Source organism: Salvelinus namaycush, chromosome 10 (genome assembly GCF_016432855.1).
Source record: "Salvelinus namaycush isolate Seneca chromosome 10, SaNama_1.0, whole genome shotgun sequence".
NCBI lineage: Eukaryota > Metazoa > Chordata > Actinopteri > Salmoniformes > Salmonidae > Salvelinus > Salvelinus namaycush.
In genome coordinates, this window is record NC_052316.1 from 45,123,150 (window position 1) to 45,139,590 (window position 16,441).

At 44.8% G+C, this 16,441-nt stretch overlaps 1 protein-coding gene across 5 annotated transcripts; it reads right to left on the bottom strand.

Moving 5' to 3' along the window:
* Positions 1-6,868: 6,868 nt before the first annotated feature.
* use1 (unconventional SNARE in the ER 1 homolog (S. cerevisiae)) lies at positions 6,869-16,194 on the bottom strand. Of its 5 annotated transcripts, none has more exons than XM_039002963.1 (8): positions 15,986-16,133; positions 15,133-15,182; positions 11,732-11,810; positions 11,400-11,549; positions 11,234-11,249; positions 11,102-11,132; positions 10,800-10,962; positions 6,869-7,925 (listed from the first exon to the last, which is right to left on the bottom strand). In XM_039002963.1, exons 1-8 carry the CDS (start codon positions 16,085-16,087, stop codon positions 7,743-7,745), a joined length of 774 nt encoding a protein of 257 aa, XP_038858891.1. In that variant the 5' UTR covers positions 16,088-16,133; the 3' UTR covers positions 6,869-7,742. The 5 variants fall into 5 exon arrangements, with proteins under 5 accessions (XP_038858891.1, XP_038858892.1, XP_038858895.1 ...); XM_039002964.1 differs by having other exon boundaries at positions 7,817-7,925; positions 10,727-10,962; positions 15,986-16,192; XM_039002967.1 differs by lacking the exon at positions 6,869-7,925 and adding an exon at positions 7,932-9,641 and having other exon boundaries at positions 15,986-16,194.
* Positions 16,195-16,441: the final 247 nt, after the last annotated feature.

Consider the following 16,441-nt stretch of genomic DNA (forward strand, 5'->3'; position numbering starts at 1 on the left):
ACACTACAGACACGACATATATAACCAACAACAGACACGACATATATAACCGACAACAGACGCTACCGACACAACCAACAACAGACACTACAGACAACAGACACTACAGACAACAAACACAACAGTTATGATCCTATCAATAAGGGATCATAACTTTCACCTGGTCGGTCTACGTCATGGAAAGAGCATGTCATGTTTTGTACAATCAGTGTAATTGTAAGAGACACTTCATGTTTTGTGGATCATTTTTACATTTACGGTGGGTGTGCTCCATTCCTGACAGGCTGATCAGATTCAATAGCAGCCTCAGAAGATGATAAGTCAAACATGCTGCCTTGTAGGTTGTCTGCAAGGAGCTTTACCTATAAAACAGCATGCAAGGCAGCATCCTGAGGCTGAAATGGAATCTGATTGGCCTGTCAGGAATGGAGCTCACCCACTGTAAATGTAGATATTATCCACAAAACATGAAGTGTCCCTTTATAACTATACACACATATCAATTTTGCAAGCTAACAACCAGCGTCGATAACAAGCTAGCTAGCTAACAAGACAAGTCTCTGCTAGGTAAAGCCCTGCCTTATCTCAGCTCACTGGTCACCATAGCAGCACCCACCCGTAGCACGCGCTCCAGTAGGTATATCTCACTGGTCATCCCCAAAGCCAATTCCTCCTTTGGCCGCCTTTCCTTCCAATTCTCTGCTGCCAATGACTGGAACAAACTGCAAAAATCACTGAAGCTGGAGACTCATATCTCCCTCATTAGCTTTAAGCACCAGCTGTCAGAGCAGCTCACAGATCACTGCACCTGTACATAGCCCATCTGTAAACAGCCCATCCAACTACCTCATCCCCATACTGTATTTATTTATTTTGCTCCTTTGCACCCCAGTATCTCTACTTGCACATTCATCTTCTGCACATCTACCATTCCAGTGTATAATTGCTATATTGTAATTACTCGCCACCATGGCCTATTTATTGCCTTACCTCCCTTATCTTACCTCATTTGCACACACTGTATATAGACTTTTTCTACCGTATTATTGACTGTATGTTTGTTTATTCCATGTGTAATTCTGTGTTGTTGTCTGTGTCAAACTGCTTTGCTTTATCTTGGCCAGGTCGCTGTTGTAAATGAGAACTTGTTCTCAACTAGCCCAACTGGTTAAATAAAGGTGAAATAAAAATATATAAAAAAAATAAACAAAGACTACCCAGCTAACTAGCCAACTTAGCTGCGTTCTTCTTTGCATGTGATTGACTGTGGTTTTGGGGGCAGCGAGGCAGACAGGGCTGACTGTCAGGCATCGTTCAGGGCTTAAATGCCCCACGGAGGATTGCGACCAACGCAGCCACAGGCCTCCTTGATGAGGTGGTTATCGTGCATCTGGTACTTTGATGATCTTCTGATCTTGACAAAACAACTTTTGTTATGTCTTTATCATGATAAAAATAAGTCGCGATAGACATAACGAGGGACATTTTATTTTGATTCATATGTCCTCGATGGACTACCGTAGCTGCTGAGAAACCACTATGAAACAAAAAACAAAACAAAGATGACTCCTCCTGCCAGCCTCAGCAGCACCAGTAGGGAGGGCACAGATTGGGATTGGTACCGGTGCCAGGCTGTGTTTACCAGACCCTATTGCCTACTGGCAGCATTTCATAGGTAGGACTGCCAATGGTCCGATGGATTGCAGGTAAACTAACATTACCTATGAATCTTCAAGAGAGACTTGTGTGGTTCAGGCCAGAGCAGGTCTACTAGCTTACAGGGGGTGGGGGTGGGGCCAGGCTTAACGGTAAGTTAACGGTAACGGTAAGTGATGTCATAGGGTGAACTTCAAAACAAGGAAATGTTCCTTCCAGTTAAAAAAATATTGATTGAAAACTGAGAGAGGAGGAGGGGTTAGAAACCTTAATGTGGGATTTATGGCCGATTCTCTGACATGACAATATTCGACTTACTTACTACCTCATTAAAACAATCATATGTAGCTGAGTAAAACCCGTTGTGAAAACATGTCAATCAATCAAACAGAGTGTTATAGAAGATGAGCCGCAGGTCTCCTGGAGCTGAAGTTAAACTGACGACATAGGAACAGAGACAAGAGTGTGTTTTTTGAGATAATGTGTGTGACAGGGAGTGTGTGTGTGACAGGGAGTGTGTGCGTGACAGGGAGTGTGTGCGTGACAGGGAGTGTGTGCGTGACAGGGAGTGTGTGCGTGACAGGGAGTGTGTGCGTGACAGGGAGTGTGTGCGTGACAGGGAGTGTGTGTGAGACAGGGAGTGTGTGCGTGACAGGGAGTGTGCGCGTGACAGGGAGTGTGTGTGTGACAGGGAGTGTGTGTGTGACAGGGTGTGTGTGTGTGACAGGGAGTGTGTGTGTGACAGGGTGTGTGTGTGTGACAGGGAGTGTGTGTGTGACAGGGAGTGTGTGTGTGTGACAGGGAGTGTGAGTGTGACAGGGAGTGTGAGTGTGACAGGGAGTGTGTGTGAGACAGGGAGTGTATGTGTGACAGGGAGTGTGTGTGTGACAGGGAGTGTGTGCGTGTGACAGGGAGTGTGTGCGTGTGACAGGGAGTGTGTGCGTGTGACAGGGAGTGTGTGTGAGACAGGGAGTGTGTGTGAGACAGGGAGTGTGAGTGTAACAGGGAGTGTGTGTGTAACAGGGAGTGTGTGTGTAACAGGGAGTGTGTGTGTGACAGGGAGTGTGTGTGTAACAGGGAGTGTGTGTGTAACAGGGAGTGTGAGTGTGACAGGGAGTGTGTGTGAGACAGGGAGTGTGTGTGTGACAGGGAGTGTGTGTGAGACAGGGTGTGTGTGTGTGACAGGGAGTGTGTGTGTGACAGGGAGTGTGAGTGTGACAGGGAGTGTGTGTGAGACAGGGAGTGTGTGTGTGACAGGGAGTGTGTGTGAGACAGGGAGTGTGTGTGTGACAGGGAGTATGTGTGTGACAGGGAGTGTGAGTGTAACAGGGAGTGTGTGTGTAACAGGGAGTGTGTGTGTGACAGGGAGTGTGTGTGAGACAGGGAGTGTGTGTGTGACAGGGAGTGTGAGTGTAACAGGGAGTGTGTGTGTAACAGGGAGTGTGTGTGTGACAGGGAGTGTGTGTGTGACAGGGAGTGTGAGTGTGTGACAGGGTGTGTGTGACAGGGAGTGTGTGTGAGACAGGAAGTATGTGTGTGACAGAGAGTGTGAGTGTGTGACAGGGTGTGTGTGTGAGACAGGAAGTATGTGTGTGACAGAGAGTGTGTGTGAGACAGGGAGTGTGAGTGTGACAGGGAGTGTGAGTGTGACAGGGAGTGTGAGTGTGACAGGGAGTGTGTGTGTGACAGGGAGTGTGTGTGAGACAGGGAGTGTGTGTGTGTGAGACAGGGAGTGTATGTGAGACAGGGAGTGTGTGTGTGTGTGTGAGACAGGGAGTGTGTGTGTGACAGGGAGTGTGAGTGTGTGAAAAGGTGTGTATGTGTGACAGGGAGTGTGTGTGTGACAGGGAGTGTGTGTGAGACAGGAAGTATGTGTGTGACAGAGAGTGTGAGTGTGTGAGACAGGGAGTGTGTGTGTGAGACAGGGAGTGTGTGTGTGAGACAGGGAGTGTGTGTGTGTGTGACAGGGAGTGTGTGTGTGTGAGACAGGGAGTGTGTGTGTGTGAGACAGGGAGTGTGTGTGAGACAGGGAGTGTGTGTGTGAGACAGGGAGTGTGTGTGTGAGACAGGGAGTGTGTGTGTGTGAGACAGGGAGTGTGTGTGTGAGACAGGGAGTGTGTGTGTGAGACAGGCCTGCTCTACTCTATTATGTGAGCTGTAGATAGGAGGCATCCAGCCTGGCTGCAGCAGCCTTACACTGACCCAATAACTACACTGACCCAATAACTACACTGACCCAGTAACTACACTGACCCAATAACTACACTGACCCAATAACTACACTGACCCAGTAACTACACTGACCCAATAACTACACTGACCCAATAACTACACTGACCCAGTAACTACACTGACCCAATAACTACACTGACCCAATAACTACACTGACCCAATAACTACACTGACCCAATAACAACACTGACACAATAACTACACTGACCCAATAACAACACTGACCCAATAACTACACTGACCCAATAACTACACTGACCCAATAACAACACTGACCCAATAACTACACTGACCCAATAACTACACTGACCCAATAACAACACTGACCCAATAACTACACTGACCCAATAACAACACTGACCCAATAACTACACTGACCCAATAACTACACTGACCCAATAACAACACTGATCCAATAACTACACTGACCCAATAACAACACTGACCCAATAACAACACTGACCCAATAACTACACTCTAAAGCTCAGTGGCAGCCTTACACTGACCCAATAACAACACTGACCCAATAACTACACTCTAAAGCTCAGTGGCAGCCTTACACTGACCCAATAACTACACTGACCCAATAACTACACTCTAAATCTCAGCTAGCACTCATCCCTCTCCCACTCAGGGTGGCAGGCGAGGGGAGAAAGCACAGCCTTTTAACTCCTTAGGCAATCCTAAATCCTCACTTCACTCGCTGTACTGTAGCTCCAGCCAAGAAATATATTGAAAATATTGGGTGTTCAAAAGCAAAAGCATTGAACAGCATTGAACTTGTTCTTGGAGTCCAACTGTTAAAAGATCAACACAATTAACAGTCTCCACCACAAACATCTGGAGCCGCAGGAGATGGATAGACGTGGTGCTGAACGAACACAGACAGGAAACAGAGGTCAAACACACTGCAGACTGAGGCCAGGCAGGACCATTTCACCAAGTTATTTATTAAAATAGGACACTTTTATATAACAATGTTTCTGTCAGAACATTAAATTCTCACCACTTTATTTTGAGCCCATCCCTATGGCAACTGTAGAATTTGTCTGCAGACGGGAAATCGGGAGTGAAGGAGGGGCCTAGTCGGGAAGGGAGGAAGGGACCTAGTAGGGGAGGGAAGGGCCTGGTGGGGGAGGGAAGAAGGGACCTAGTGGGGGAGGAAGGGAGGGATGAGGGACCTAGTGGGAGAGGGAGGAAGGGACCTAGTGGTGGAGGGAGGAAGGGACCTAGTGGTGGAGGGAGGAAGGGACCTAGTGGGGGATGAAGGGACCTGGTGGTGGAGGGAGGGACCTAGTGGTGGAGGGAGGAAGGGACCTAGTGGTAGAGGGAGGAAGGGACCTAGTGGGAGAGGGAGGAAGGGACCTAGTGGTGGAGGGAGGAAGGGACCTAGTGGGAGAGGGAGGAAGAGACCTAGTGGTGGAGGGAGGAAGGGACCTAGTGGGAGAGGGAGGAAGGGACCTAGTGGTGGAGGGAGGAAGGGACCTAGTGGGAGAGGGAGGAAGGGACCTAATGGTGGAGGGAGGAAGGGACCTAGTGGTGGAGGGAGGAAGGGACCTAGTGGGAGAGGGAGGAAGGGACCTAGTGGTGGAGGGAGGAAGGGACCTAGTGGGAGAGGGAGGAAGGGACCTAGTGGTGGAGGGAGGAAGGGACCTAGTGGGAGAGGGAGAAAGGGACCTAGTGGTGGAGGGAGGAAGGGACCTAGTGGTGGAGGGAGGAAGGGACCTAGTGGGAGAGGGAGGAAGGGACCTAGTGGTGGAGGGAGGAAGGGACCTAGTGGTGGAGGGAGGAAGGGACCTAGTGGGGGAGGGAGGAAGGGACCTAGTGGGGGATGAAGGGACCTAGTGGGGGAGGGAGGGACCTAGTGGTGGAAGGAGGGACCTAGTACTATTACGCTGTAAATAAAAGGGACTAGAACACTTTACACAATCAAACATCTGAACTTTTAAGGACTAGTGTCATAACAATATGAGCTCAGTTGGATGCCGCCGTGATGACGTCAAGTGCCTTCATGTTGAAAATACCTCTTCTGGTCTCATGGTACCATTACATTCCTACTCTTCTGAGAATGAAAAATAACCACCAGGAGATCCCAGAATACTACAGCCCCAAAGCCATCTGCTGCAGCTAGGGCAGCAAGCCTGGACAAGTCAGCCAGCCCCCAGAATACTACAGCCCCACAGCCATCTGCTGCAGCTAGGGCAGGGTAGGGCAGCAAGCCTGGACAAGTCAGCCAGCCCCCAGAATAGTCTCCTGTCACAGTGACAGCACCGGTGCGTTAAACACTAACACGGTGTCAGAGCCTGTGAATGACTTAATCAGTGTTTTCCCTACCACATCTTTATTTGGGCAGCCACCCAACCAGGCAAGGTCATCTCTCTCCCACTTTAAAGTATTTGAATATGATTGGTTTCAATTGGATATGGGTGTAGGTTCTTTGTGATCAGTCTACTGTATATAAAACTAGGGGGAAAACACTGCCCACAAAACTTCAGTGTTTCTTTTGTGATCAACCATTGAGATTCAAGGAGGCCTGTGTTCCTAACGGTCCATTCTTCTATCTGAATCCTCTGCCTTGCTCTCTGAAGAGGGCACTTGTTCACCACCACCTTGTGTAAGGATTCAAAAGCATGGGATTGGTGAAGGTATGGGCCAATCCCACCATATTTCCTTTCTCTCACCCCTCATCTTTTAATCCATACGGCAGAGTGAAGAGTACACACAGTCTTCAAAGAGAAGGGTAAAGAATTGGATGGCAGCCCTACTCTCTCTTTCCCAGGTCAAAGAGGTTGTTAGTAGCTGCTATGCAGAGATAGAGACTGCCACCTACTGGACTGGTCTGGTCACAGCTGTAATTTCCCTTTGCTAGCATTAGAGGGCACTTGTCATACTACTGAATATACAGCTTTTTACAATGAGGCAAAGTGATCAGACTTTCTAAACAGAAAAAAATGGTACATACATAAAGTTCTCAAATCTCTCCAGTTAAAAACATTTAATCACACAGTTCAACACAGACCACAGCGATAAAGGAGGGAGAAATGGGTTGGGAAGTAACACTCATCCTTCCAAAGAGAGGGCCAATCATATTCACAATCAGGTCACCATAATGAATCTATCACTGTCACTCACCGCAGCTGGCAACTATTCATGCACATCAACACTGACAAAAACAATGGCCAGATTCACACTAATACACACACACAGAAAATTAACAATGAAAAAGGCATTAATGCAAGGGATTTTTTTTTTTAGGACCAAAGACATTGTCAAGTGGTTAATTAATCAAATCAGATTTTTTAGGACAAAATTATAACATTTTAGTTCCTTATATAGGACAGAATGCCTTAAATCTCCACTTGTTCCAAACTAACAGATGACCAATGAGATTACTGATATTATATGCAGTCAATCAATGGTAACTTAATCTATACGGTACAGACTGGGCCATGCTACTGTGTACTGCTGCCATACAGACATCCCTGGATTGAGATTATCGGCTCTTAGTCACATCCATTCTCCATCTGATAAGACTAGGCCTCATCTCACTGTCCCTCACTCTAAATAAATATCTATAGATCTATCGCTAGCTATATTTGTGTGCATATTGGTTACCCATAAAGGAGCAGGAGGAAGCTACCCCCTAGACAGTGATCTAAGGTCAATTGTACATTTCTTCCATCTAATAGGATTGGAGAAGCTGGTTGAAGGATGAGCTGATCCCAGATCTGTGCTTACTGGGCAACTTCTAACCCGGTTGGAGGTACGTATACACCTAGGCCCACATGTGAATATGTACAAGCAGTGCAGCAGTTATTCTTCTAGGTATGTCCAGTGGGTGTGCATCATCATCATCATCTGAGCTTGGGGAAGATCCTGATGAAGAGGATCATACTGATGAAAGTGAAGGAGACCAGGATGAGCATCAGCCACAGGGTCCAGTTGACAGACTTCTTGGTGTGCTGCTCCAAACGCTCCGACTCGACCTTCAGCTTCTCGAAGTTGGTGTCTGCCTGCCGCATAGACTGGGTCAGGGTCTGAGTGAGAGAGGAGAGAAACAGATAACTATTAGATCAGATCCTCAGCTGTGGCTGACGGATAGACTGGGTCAGGGTCTGAGTGAGAGAGGAGAGAAACAGATAACTATTAGATCAGATCCTCAGCTGTGCCTGCCGCATAGACTGGGTCAGGGTCTGAGTGACAGAGGAGAGAAACAGATAACTATTAGATCAGATCCTCAGCTGTGGCTGCCGCATAGACTGGGTCAGGGTCTGAGTGAGAGAGGAGAGAAACAGATAACTATTAGATCAGATTCTCAGCTGTGGCTGACGGATAGACTGGGTCAGGGTCTGAGTGAGAGAGGAGAGAAACAGATAACTATTAGATCAGATCCTCAGCTGTGGCTGACGGATAGACTGGGTCAGGGTCTGAGTGAGAGAGGAGAGAAACAGATAACTATTAGATCAGATTCTCAGCTGTGGCTGACGGATAGACTGGGTCAGGGTCTGAGTGAGAGAGGAGAGAAACAGATAACTATTAGATCAGATCCTCAGCTGTGCCTGCCGCATAGACTGGGTCAGGGTCTGAGTGAGAGAGGAGAGAAACAGATAACTATTAGATCAGATCCTCAGCTGTGCCTGCCGCATAGACTGGGTCAGGGTCTGAGTGAGAGAGGAGAGAAACAGATAACTATTAGATCAGATCCTCAGCTGTGGCTGACGGATAGACTGGGTCAGGGTCTGAGTGAGAGAGGAGAGAAACAGATAACTATTAGATCAGATCCTCAGCTGTGCCTGCCGCATAGACTGGGTCAGGGTCTGAGTGACAGAGGAGAGAAACAGATAACTATTAGATCAGATCCTCAGCTGTGGCTGCCGCATAGACTGGGTCAGGGTCTGAGTGAGAGAGGAGAGAAACAGATAACTATTAGATCAGATTCTCAGCTGTGGCTGACGGATAGACTGGGTCAGGGTCTGAGTGAGAGAGGAGAGAAACAGATAACTATTAGATCAGATCCTCAGCTGTGCCTGCCGCATAGACTGGGTCAGGGTCTGAGTGACAGAGGAGAGAAACAGATAACTATTAGATCAGATCCTCAGCTGTGGCTGACGGATAGACTGGGTCAGGGTCTGAGTGAGAGAGGAGAGAAACAGATAACTATTAGATCAGATCCTCAGCTGTGGCTGACGGATAGACTGGGTCAGGGTCTGAGTGACAGAGGAGAGAAACAGATAACTATTAGATCAGATCCTCAGCTGTGCCTGCCGCATAGACTGGGTCAGGGTCTGAGTGACAGAGGAGAGAAACAGATAACTATTAGATCAGATCCTCAGCTGTGGCTGAGGCATAGACTGGGTCAGGGTCTGAGTGAGAGAGGAGAGAAACAGATAACTATTAGATCAGATCCTCAGCTGTGGCTGACGGATAGACTGGGTCAGGGTCTGAGTGACAGAGGAGAGAAACAGATAACTATTAGATCAGATCCTCAGCTGTGCCTGCCGCATAGACTGGGTCAGGGTCTGAGTGACAGAGGAGAGAAACAGATAACTATTAGATCAGATCCTCAGCTGTGCCTGCCGCATAGACTGGGTCAGGGTCTGAGTGACAGAGGAGAGAAACAGATAACTATTAGATCAGATCCTCAGCTGTGGCTGACGGATAGACTGGGTCAGGGTCTGAGTGACAGAGGAGAGAAACAGATAACTATTAGATCAGATCCTCAGCTGTGCCTGCCGCATAGACTGGGTCAGGGTCTGAGTGACAGAGGAGAGAAACAGATAACTATTAGATCAGATCCTCAGCTGTGGCTGACGGATAGACTGGGTCAGGGTCTGAGTGAGAGAGGAGAGAAACAGATAACTATTAGATCAGATCCTCAGCTGTGGCTGACGGATAGACTGGGTCAGGGTCTGAGAGACAGAGGAGAGAAACAGATAACTATTAGATCAGATCCTCAGCTGTGGCTGACGGATAGACTGGGTCAGGGTCTGAGAGACAGGATCCAATGAATATTTCTGCTGTGACTGAAGGATAGACTGGGTCAGGGTCAGAGAGACAGAATCCTATGAATATTTCTGCTGTGGCTGAAGGATAGACTGGGTCAGTGTCAACATAGACAACACTTCTTCTGTTAAACTTTAAAGGGCTGTCGCCAAACACTTGCACTTTTCATAAGAGACTTTATTGGCCTTTGAAATGCATAGTGATGCATATTTTTATCCAAAAATGGATTGACCCTGGAAATGAACCCTCCTTCCATTTAGACTAGGGGAGTTCCAGGCCTCAGCAGCTGTTAAATCATATATCCCATAAGTTCTTCAAACGCTTTAGTTCTGGAATGTTTCTTATGTAATACCGCCACCTTCTGGATGGACACGAAAACCCTTTTCTGTCAAACAGAATAGAAGCTTTTGCTGAAATCCAAGTCTCATATAAATGATAAGTAATATGGAAATAGCTTCAACTTGTTAGTCTGATAAGTTTGGTGAAATTCTCGCCATATTGGATAGACCTGTCCAATCCTTTGAGATCTACAGGAGTGTTAGGCAGCAGGTAGCCTAGTGGTTAGAGCGTTGGCCTGGTAACCGAAAGGTTGCAAGATCGAATCCCCCCCAGCTGACAAGATAAAAATCTGTTGTTCTGCCCCTGAACAAGGCAGTTAACCCATTGTTCCTAGGCCGTCATTGTAAATAAGAATTTGTTCTGAAACTGATTTACCTAGTTAAATAAAGGTTAAATAATAAAAAAAATTAAGTGTTAGGCGCTAAAACTCCGGGGGGGGAATTATCCTCATTCTTCTAACTCTACAATTGCAGAGAGAGTCTTCCTGTTGTCTGACCTGAGAATGAGGCTAAAGGTGGAATTGTAATTCAGCATAGAAACTGTTCAGCAGAGCTCGTCTTCCTCCACACCTGGTTGTCCTGTTTGATAATGTTCTGGGCCACCAGCGTGTTGTTCTTCAGGTTGCGGGCCAGGTTCAGCATGTCTTCAGCCAACTTCTCCTGTAGGTTGTGGTGGTGCTGCAGCACTGCATCCAGCTCAGCTGCTGACTGCCTTTCATCCAGCACCAAACCCCTGCAGGGCAGAGGAGGGACTGCTTTTATTGATTGATTTGATTGTGGGTATAAAACAGACAAATGCGAAATCGTACATTTGGTAAGTCCGGTTTCACATTTTAGAGCAGAGCAAGAGGAAATTAGGTTTTAAATGTTACCTTCTGTTTCGCAAGTCTGTTTCCAAGTTTCCTATTTAATTACAGAGAAAAGAATTTCACTTTAAAATGATGCTCATAATATTGTACAATTGAATATAAAAAAATATATATATTAAAAAAACGAGTGTTTACCTTTGTTCGACAGACCCTATAAAGAAACGCAATAAAACAGTTAGCAGAAATAGCACTTTATAAAGACGACAAATCATGTCCATTAAACAAACTGTAAAATTCTCAAAGTAAAACACAGACTATTGAGACTCATCCAACAGTGATAGACACTAAGAGGTTATCTTACAGTGCCTAACAGCTCGTTCCTCATCTCCCCTGTGCACCGGGCTTTGGTCTGCATGTGAACTGTCTTACTGACTGGCATCCTCTCATTGGCTATGGTGGGGGTGCGTCCAGGAGCTAGGAACTGATTGGCCAGGGCTTTCTCTGTCCCCGACTATAAAAGAAGAACATAGGACAGGCAGTGTATCATCAGTTCAAGTGAAGAAAACATTTAAAAACAAACTTTGGTGAGGAGAAAACACTTGTATAATGTAATGCTAATGGATTCAAACAGAATTTAAAATCAGTTGTTTCAGCTACGTATCAGAATGAAATCCTTGAGCGGATTATACTAACCAGTTTCTCTGCTTCTAGAAGTCCTTTCAAGAAGTCAACCTTTCGTGTGTAGTCTGTCATCACCTCTACTGTGGGTTTGCTGAAGGGAGAGATGGAAAATAAAGAATTAATATTTAAAAAAACAACAGTTGCCACAGGAGGACATGAATTAGGCCAATACAGATCATTCGGAAAGTATTCAGACCCTGACTCTTTCCACATTTTTGTTACTTAACAGCCTTATTCTAAAATAGATTAAATCGCCCCCCCCAATACCTCATAATGACAAAGCAAAAACAGGTTGAGAAATGTTTGCAAATGTATTAAAAATAAAAACAGAAATACCTTATTTTCATAAGTATTCAGACCCTTTGCTATGAGACTCAAAATTGAGCTCAGGTGCATTCTGTTTCCATTGATCATCCTTGAGATGTTTCTACAACTTGATTGGAGTCCACCTGTGGTAAATTCAATTGATTGGACATGATTTGGAAAGGCACACACCTGTCTATATAAGGTCCCACAGTTGACAGTGCATGTCAGAGCAAAAACCAAGCCATGAGGTCGAAGGAATTGTCCGTAGAGCTCAGAGACAAGATTGTGTCGATGCACAGGGTACCAAAAAATGTCTGCAACATCGAATGTCCCCAAGAACACAGCGGCCTCCATCATTCTTAAATGGAAGAAGTTAGGAACCACCAAGACTCTTCCTAGAGCCGGCAGCCCGGACAAACTGAGCAATCGGGGGAGAAGAGCCTTGGTCAGGGAGGTGACGAAGAACCCAACAGTCACTCTGACAGAGCTCCAGAGTTCCTCTGTGGAGATGGGAGAACCTTCCAGAAGGACAACCATCTCTGCAGAACTCTACCAATCAGGCCTATATGGCAGTGTGACCAGACGGAAGCCACTCCTCAGTAAAAAGGCACCTAAAGCTGGGGTTCTTAAACTTTTTCAGCCTGGGACCCAAATTAGAAATTCTGTGTTTAGGAACATATGCAACTATACGTAAATATTGGTACATTTTATTGCCCTTATGCCTAAAAATAAATGCAATATAGACAAAAACAAATAACAATTAAATGGCCATATAAATATATATTCATGTTTATTTCCCCCATTAAAACACTCTTACATATCTGTCTAGGTTGGACCTGTTGCTGCTAAAATACAATACATAATTTACATTTTGAACTGGAACAAACTGGTTGATCACATCACACAGATGAATAACAGAACAGACACACACAGGCTTTTTGATAGTGTTGCACTAAGTAACAGTACAGATGAAATGATCAGGCCTACTGTACATCTTACTGTAGAAATTATTGTCAAAAGAAAGTCTAGGTTGGAACTGTTGCTGTTAAAATAGAAAATCATAGTTTTTATTCTGAACTGGAATAAACTGATTGATCCAGGCTGTATCACATCCGGACGTGAGTCCCATAGGGCGGCGCACAATTATCCCAGTGTTGTCTAGGTTTGGCCGTGTGTGTGTGTGTGTGTGTTTTTGCCTCAAAAAGTATCTTGCTTCAATAAAAATGACGACTTGTATTTTAACAGCAACGGTTCCAACCTCGACTTGTTTTCAACAATAATTTCTACATATGTATCATCTTCATCGGTACTGATAGTTAGGGTTGCACTATCAGTAGCTAGCTTTGGCTAACGTTAGCTATTAGCTGTGTGAAAGGCCAGGGGATTGTTTGAAAGAGAAACTCTCATATACTACTATGATAGTTAGTACTCTCTTATTTCTGCTTATCATCACCTGTTATAAAATGACAATGCCTTGCTAGCTGACTTACTTTCCCACTGTCGAAGCCCTGTTTCCTGAAGCATTCTGCCCTGTTCTGAAAGAATTCCCTGGGTATACCGTCCAGATGTGTCGTTATATGAATTTGTTCGTTTTGATTGACTCATTACTAAGCACTTCCCCGCACGAAACACATTGAGGGAGATCCTCGTTATTTCTCACAGTTTGTATGAAAGAGAGAAACTCATCGGTGTATTGGCTTTTCATGACGATTGAGCTCAGTCAGAACTTGTTGCTAGCATGAGTCCATTTGGTGACATCGGTGAGTGGGAATGACAAGTCAGTGGCTGACAGCGCATCATCTGCTGCTGAACCACAGCGCTGCAGCGTGTGTCACGGAGTGATCTTCAAAAAAAACTCCAGAAAAAATGATCCGGTAAACCGCGAATCACACGGGCATCTCCTTCTCCCACTCGCGCAGCTGCCAAACTGAGCAGAGAGCGCACTGAACAGAGACCACAGTTGCACTTGGCCAAATCAATTCCAGTAAATCATTAAATAATTATACATTTACTCTGACACGTTGCGACCCATACTTGAAGAAAGGCTGACCTAAAGGACTCTCAGACAATGAGAAACAAGATTCTCTGGTCTGATGAAAACAAGATGGAATTATTTGGCATGAATGCCAAGCATCACATCTGGAGGGAACATGGCATCATCCCTACGGTGAAGCCTGGTGCTGGCAGCGTCATGCTGTGGGGATGTTTTCAGCCACAGACTACTCAGGATCGAGGGAAAGATGAATGGAGGAAAGTACCGAGAGATCCTTTATGAAAACCCACTCCAGAGGGCTCAGGACCTGAGACTGGGGCAAAGTTTCATCTTTCAACTGGACAATGATCCTAAGCATACAGTCAAGACAGAGAGATCCTTTATGAAAACGTTTGGGACAAGTCTCTGAATGTCCTTGAGTGGCCCAGCCAGAGCCCAGACTTGAACCCGATCGAACATCTCTGGTGAAGACCTGAAAATACCTGTGCAGTGACGCTCCCCATCAAACCTGACAGAGCTTGAGAGGATCTGCAGAGAAAAATGGGAGAAACTCCCCAAATACAGGTGTCCCATTTTTTATTTGTAATAAATTAGCAGAAAATTCTTTACCTGTTTTGTCTTTGTCATTATTTGAATACTGTGTGTAGATTGAGTGTGGAAAAAACAATTTAATCAATTTTAGAATAAGGCAGTAACGTAACAAAATGTGAAAAAAAGTCAAGGGGTCTGAATACTTTCAGAATGCACTATAAGTTAAATGCAGCTCCCTTCAAGTACAAGCCTATCAATAATACAAAATAAAAATTCATAAATATCTGCATTATCATTATAGCAGTTTATCTGACCGCTTGATTGAGGTGAAAGTATCACCTTCATGTAAAATCGGAAACAATAAATCCATGTAAGATTTAGTTGAGAGAGAGGAGGTTAGTTAGGTAAGTTTTAAGTAAGTTCAAAGTCTGGCATCGCCCTGTTTTAACAATTTTAAATTGCTCACAATATCTACCTAAGGCTGTATTGTGAAGACTACAATATTGTACTGTTAGACAAGAAAGTAAACTGTTTACGTTTAAACTTTGACACTCATAGGTGAAAGGTCTCAGCTTAGATATACCTTGGACTTTTCCTCAAAGCCACCAACATCTCCTCAAGAGCACCAACATACTAGAAGAGAAAGAGCAAAAGTCAAAACCTACAGATTGCTAGTCATAATAGGGCTGGTATTTAGAGAGACGACCATTTCCAAGCTTCTTAAAAGCATAGGAATACAGTTTGAGCAGCTATGCAGAAAACAACTAGTCAGCAAAATCTTTTTTGCAAACGATGACAAAGGCAGGCTATTCGGGAGTGTGTATCTGTTAGCGGTAACGTTAACTAGTTCGACTTTTCTGAAGGGGGGGGGGGGGTCAGCTGTAACGTTAGTTGCCATCAAAACATATGACTGATTGGAAAGGCCTGAATGTAATCTCCTAGCGAACACAAACAGTTACAATTTTCCCTGTGAAAAAAATGTAGCTTATAACTACTGTAGTTAGTTACACAACCTTGTCAAATGATCTAACGTTAGCTTGCCAACTAAACCTAGGTGTGAGATGATCATGGCTAGCTACATAACTACATCTTTCGCAAGATTCATTGACCTGTCGTATTTAGATTATAACGTTAGTTAATCTTATAATATAAAATGGTATAAATATGTAATGTGCGCTTGCATTAGCTAATACTGTTAACAACTACGATTAGCTACTGATTTGCTAGAAAATACAATACCGTCAGTTGTAGTATAGTTAGCCAACTTGCTCGTTCCAAGCTGCTGACGACTTGGCTATCTAGCATGCTAACCCATTGACAAGCTAACGTAACGTTAGCAGACACTGTCAACATCATTTGACAGGACATTCGTTTCTCATTGACTGCGTTTGAAGAAGGTTGCATTGGTCAACGACTACAACGTCTAAATGTCTTACCTTTTCCAACCTCCATTCCGTTTCCACTCGCTTCTCCGAAGCTATAGATTCGCAGCGGGACAATAATCGGATAAAATTTATTTCTAACCTAGACGAAGCCATGTTTGAATATGACAGGGTGTCGCAAAGATTTTGCGGAAGTAGTACCGTTTCCACTAGTTACCACATCTATATCGGAAACATTAATTCAAGTTAAAATAAATAAAAAATGTAAGTTTACGGTTAGACATAAGGTTAGCAGAGTGGTTTGGGTTTAACATATTTTAATCATTGAAATTGTTTTTCTTCTGTGGATTTCTTTTATGGCGATTTACGACGATAAATTGTAGACATAGGCGGGGTTTATGAGTTTGTGTCTGTGGTAACTAGTGACGACCATACAAATCCCCCAGAATAAACGTTCCACATTTACAACGTTATGTCTTTAAAAAATCTAGAATCTTTAGAGAAAAATTC

Excerpts from the sequence above, each read along its gene's own strand:
- use1 (XM_039002963.1), bottom strand. The coding sequence starts at position 16,087 with ATGGCTTCGTCTAGGTTAGAAATAAATTTTATCCGATTATTGTCCCGC. Across the intron at positions 15,183-15,985 it reads CGGAATGGAGGTTGGAAAAG|TATGTTGGTGCTCTTGAGGA; the intron begins GTAAGACATTTA and ends TTTCTCTTCTAG. Across the intron at positions 11,550-11,731 it reads TTCTAGAAGCAGAGAAACTG|TCGGGGACAGAGAAAGCCCT; the intron begins GTTAGTATAATC and ends CTTCTTTTATAG.